Raw genomic sequence first — 5,087 nt, 5'->3', positions numbered from 1 at the left:
ACAATGTAAATGGTAAGAATTACAACAAAAGAAACGGAATTCTCTGTAATTATAATAACCCAATTTTATCATAAAAAAGGGGGATGAGAAAATGCATCCGCCCTCCCTTCTTTACAGAGGCAAGAGGTTACAGGTGCTGAATTGCCTATACTATCATCCTCAGTTAATATATTGGTTAGTTTTGTTAGTTTTTTCTTTTTAAAAATTCTTTGTTGGAGCAACTAGGTAGCACAGCAGATAGAGAACTGGCCCTGGAGTCAGGAGGGCCTGAGTTCAAATTCAGCCTCAGACATTTCCTAGCTGTGTGACCCTGGGCAAATCGCTTAACCCTGATTGCCTCCCTCCCCCCAAAATTTTTTTCAAATTCTTTTTTTACAAAGGATAGCCCTTTCAGTAGGAGAAAGGAGGATATATTCACAAATAATGGTGATGCAAAAAAGATCAATAAATATAAAGATAAATATTTTGTTATAGCAAGAGTGATTATTTACTAAATTATCATAATGAAGAGGATAGTAAAAGACCATTAATTGGCCATGAAGGAAGTAAAACATAAATTTAAATTGAAGTGAAATAGTTAGACTTTTATAGATCAATGTGTAGGACGTAAGAAGTAGTAGTATATAATAGGCAAGGTAGGGAAAAAGAAGGGACATAACAAGGGGAGGGGCCAGACTCTTAGAATCATAAATTCTTCTCATATCTGAAAGGAATCATTAAGATCCTCTAGTTCAGGGGTTCTTACCTTTTCTGACTCATGGAAATACTAGACATACTGGTGAAGCTATAGACCCCTTCTCAGAATCATGTTTTTATACAATAGAAGAAAATGCCAAATTTCAGTTAGAGGTTTATCAAAATAAAGATGCAGTTTTTCCCATCCAAGTTCACAGATGCCCTGAAATCCATCCATGGATCCCTTGGGGTCCTTTGTGGATCCTAGTTTCAGAATTCTTAATCTAGCCCAACACTCTCACTTTGTATATTAGGAAGCTGGAATCAAAGCACACACAGGTAGGGGAAAATCAGGTCCAGTGGTCTTTTGACTCAGCACTATACTACTGATGCCATGTACCACAACTACCACCCCATTTAGAGCATGGATAAGAGGAGAGATAGGGAAGAATGGTTGGACACGAGTCAGGGAAGATACAGAGTAGTAGAGCAAAGAAATAAATGAAGCAGATGAGGGAGCCAGGGGATGGGGGCTATGGAAAGCAGGTGATGTACAAACTACAGATCTAACACAGGTAAATACTGTTTGGCCTATATTCTGATGTTCCCTAAGCTGTGGTCCTTGGCCTGTGTGATTCAAATACTAAGAATGTTGCTACCCTTTTAAAATACCCGGAAGTCAGTCCTGGTCAAGGAGCATGTATAAAAATCATCAGTCTCCATGGAGTCGACAGCAGAGGGTAGGTGGGTAACCCTGCCAGGGAGAGTTTTCCCAAAAAGGTTTTGAGGTTGTGTCTCAAACTGCCTTCCCCAATGTCCCAAGCCATTAAATCATTTATATCCAAATGGCACAGTGGTAAGAGCACTGGGCTTGGAGTCAGGAAGACCTGAGTTCAAATCCAGCCTCAGACACTTACTAGCTGTGTGGCAAATCATTTAACTCTGTTTACCTCAGTTTCCTCATCTGTAAAATGAATTGGAGATGGAAATTGCAAACCTCTCCAGTGTCTTTGCCAAGAAAACCCCAAATGGGATCATGAAGTGTCAGATACAACTAAAGATAACTGAATAAGCCATTAGATGCCATTGATTCTCATGGCAGGTAAAAGATGAAATGACTGAGGAAAACAAAAGTTAGAACTTCCAAGCATATTGATTTATTTAACAAAGCATGCTAATTGCCTAACAGAGCAGTGCAAAACCTCCTTAGTTTAGACCTGGACCCAGAATACAGCAGGAAACACACTTTTATGCATTAAAAATAATCATATAATGTCAATTAATGAAAAGAAAACTATACCATATTAGACAATCTGATTTCTAATTGGATGAGAGATTGGGGACTTTCCAAGTTGGGGGGGGGAGAATGTACAAGTGCAGCTCCTTGAATTCAGAAAAGGAGGTGTCCCATTCCCCAGGTATTTATAAATAAAGGAACATGGAAACACTATGGGGCCAGTTTTCAGATAAGACATTTGGGTTGCTTGAGATATACAATTGTAAGAAAATTCCTTTTATCAGTTTTTGGATCTGAGTTTATGGTCAACATAACCTAGATCCTTGGTTAAGGGTCTCTAAGCACCAGGGAGAGGTGATCTAGTTTGCAGGGCTAGGTTCAAAAAATGCATTAAGGTTTTCCCAGTTCCCACAATTGAATAAAGTGTTCTCACAGGACAGAAATTGAACTAGACCTATAATTGAATAGAAACTAAGCTAGCTCCAGAACTGAGTCACAAGATGGAGTCAGTGTGGTTGACTCAATTCCCACAATTAATCACTTATTGCCCTAATTCCCTCACTATTATCCCTCATTCACTGTGTTCACTGTATTAAAGAGAAACAGATTCTTCTGGAAAACTGTGTGTAAAACAGATTTTTATCAATGGAATCATCCTCTAAATGCATCAAGAGAGCTTGCTGTAAGGGAACTCTCACAAGGGAATAATCCTCTTGTAAACAATTTACATGGGTCTTGTAAATCTGCCTTCCACAAGTCAGGATTGCTTAAACCCATAGGTCTGCCTATGACCTTATAGAAATAATCCTCTTCTGGGAAATGTTTCAGTGCAGATGGTACTCAGTTCTCTCCTGACTATTTGTAATATACTGTTTTTCATATTAGTGAGCATTTATTAAGCACCAATTATATGTCAGACCTTATGCTAAATGCTGGGCATGTGGTTAAAAAACACACAAAAAAAAACCTCGAATATTTCCTGTCCTCAAACTAGAGGAGACAAACATGTAAATAACTATGTAAGTACAAGATAAATTTAGTGTAAATAGAAGGTGATCTCAGAGAGAAGACACTAGGAAAGGCCTCTTATGGAAGGTGGAACTGTAGCAGAGACTTAAAGAGAGTCAGGAAGCAGAGGTGAGGAGAGAAAACACTCCAAGGATAGGGGACATCAAGGGGAAAGTCATAGAATTAGAAGATGGAGTATCCTGTGCGAAGATCAGCAAGGCCAGTGACATGGAATCCAAAAGTGGAGGAGAATTAAATATAAGAAGACCAGAAATGTAGGAAAGAGTTTTTAAACCAGACAGAAGATTTTTATATACACTATGCATATAGATATTTCCTGTATAAATCTTGAGTTAACCTTTGGAAGAAATGTGGAAACTACTTACCATGTCCTTCTCTGCTATAAAAATCCTCTGGCCACAGAGCCCACCGCAAAAATCATTGATGTTTCACAATTGACTAGACATGCTTTAGGACTGGCAGATGTATCAAAACTGACTAGTCAGAAGCCTAGCATCAAACTTGATTTTTTATTTAAAATGAGTTGTTTTAAAATTTTTTATTTGAAATGAATACTATTTATTCATTGACTACCTTGAATCAACTCTACCTTGATTATGAGAGGCAGCCATGTACCTACCTAGTAGGCAACCATTCATGTGATCTAAGTTGAAGTACTCCTAAAGATCTGTATCAAACCATGTCTCTTTACTACTGGATCGTAGAAAGAGCGAATACATTTTGTTAAGCTGGCAGAATGTTCTGGTCCATTTTTAGATTAGTACAGTCCATTTGCACCAGAACCCCCAGGATAATATCCTTAAAGACCTTAAACTGCATGGCATCTGACTGTCCAGGAAGAGTAATATTAGCTAGCTCACCTTTTCTCATACAGCAGAAGAGTTTGCTTCATTTAGTGAATGGGACACAAGAAGGGGTAAGTTTTGATAAGAGAACAGAAGGAGAGCTATTCCATCCTCTCATCTTCTGGCTCAGCCCTTTAGGACTTCGGCAAATAAGGGCACATCAAAAAGTGGGTAAAGGGCACCAAAAAGAGAAGCAGATAGATGCCAAAGACTGACACACACTTCAAAATGTTGCCCAGCATTGGTTTGAGGGCTGCTAAATTAATCTCAAGCAGTGAGTAAGGTCAGAGGTCCTTCATTGTGCTCTTTCTCTTCAACGAGGCAGACTAGCAGTGGGCACAGCCTTGCAGAGATGCAAATCTTTGTGAAGACCCTGGTGGGAAAGACTACCAAGCTTGAGGTTGAACCCAGTGATACTATTGGGAATGTCAAAGCCAAAATCCAGGACAAGGAAAGTATCCCACCAGATCAACAACGTTTGATTTTTGCTGGAAAACAGCTAGAAGGTGGCCGAACTCTCTCCAACTACAACATCCAGAAAGAGTCCACTCTGCACTTGGTTCTGTGTCTTCGAAGGGGTATCACTGAGCCTTCCCTTTGCCAACTGGCCCAGAAGTACAATTGTGACAAGAAGATCTTGTTATGTTATGCCTGCCTGCACCTCTGTGCTATAAACTGCCCTAAGAAGTGCGGCCACAACAACAATCTGCACCCCAACAAGGTCAAATAAAGACCAGCCTCTGGACTTTGGCTCCTCTGACTGAAGAGCTCTTGAGTAGTCTGTTGTAACAAGGGGTTTGATGGGGCTGTGACATCAAAAAAATTCCCTTTTAGTTGAGAAAAAAAAGCCTTCATGGTTCATGACTCGGTGTTTCCAACTTGGAAAATTCAATATATGGGAATGTTAAAAGGTTATTTACTTCCTTTGACTTGAATCCAGAATGCATAAGTATTATCAAAAAATACCACATGGAAGAACAAAACAAAATATTTCTTTCAATATTTTTAGGAGATTCTGAAGATGATTTTTTAGGTGGGATATTTTTGGTGGGGGAGGCAGAAGTATGGAGGTTAGAAAAAGGGAAAGATGAGACACTATAGTGGGTAGAATAACTGAATTTGGGTGTTGGAAGGGGACTCAGCAGCCATCTAGTCCAACATACCCCAAAGGAATCCCCACTATAAAGCTCTATGAAAAAATGACCATGCAGCTTCTATTTGAAGATCTCTAAAGAAGGGGACCACTCCTCCACACCTCCCCAGAAAGCCCCTTCTACTTTGGGGAAGCACCAATTGTTAGA

At 39.5% G+C, this 5,087-nt stretch overlaps 1 protein-coding gene across 2 annotated transcripts; it reads left to right on the top strand.

Moving 5' to 3' along the window:
- The first annotated feature begins 4,138 nt into the window (after positions 1-4,138).
- LOC138167220 (ubiquitin-ribosomal protein eL40 fusion protein-like) lies at positions 4,139-4,516 on the top strand. Of its 2 annotated transcripts, XM_069095983.1 has the most exons (2): positions 4,139-4,241; positions 4,329-4,516. In XM_069095983.1, exons 1-2 carry the CDS (start codon positions 4,139-4,141, stop codon positions 4,514-4,516), a joined length of 291 nt encoding a protein of 96 aa, XP_068952084.1. The 2 variants fall into 2 exon arrangements, with proteins under 2 accessions (XP_068952084.1, XP_068952083.1); XM_069095982.1 differs by having other exon boundaries at positions 4,139-4,516.
- The last annotated feature ends 571 nt before the right edge of the window (positions 4,517-5,087 follow it).

The sequence above is a fragment of the Petaurus breviceps genome, unplaced genomic scaffold (genome assembly GCF_028583685.1).
Source record: "Petaurus breviceps papuanus isolate PSGF00001 unplaced genomic scaffold, PetGlider_PUasm1.0 229, whole genome shotgun sequence".
Classification (NCBI taxonomy): domain Eukaryota; kingdom Metazoa; phylum Chordata; class Mammalia; order Diprotodontia; family Petauridae; genus Petaurus; species Petaurus breviceps.
This window is presented reverse-complemented; position numbering and strand designations above follow the sequence as displayed.

Excerpts from the sequence above, each read along its gene's own strand:
- LOC138167220 (XM_069095982.1), top strand. The coding sequence starts at position 4,139 with ATGCAAATCTTTGTGAAGACCCTGGTGGGAAAGACTACCAAGCTTGAG.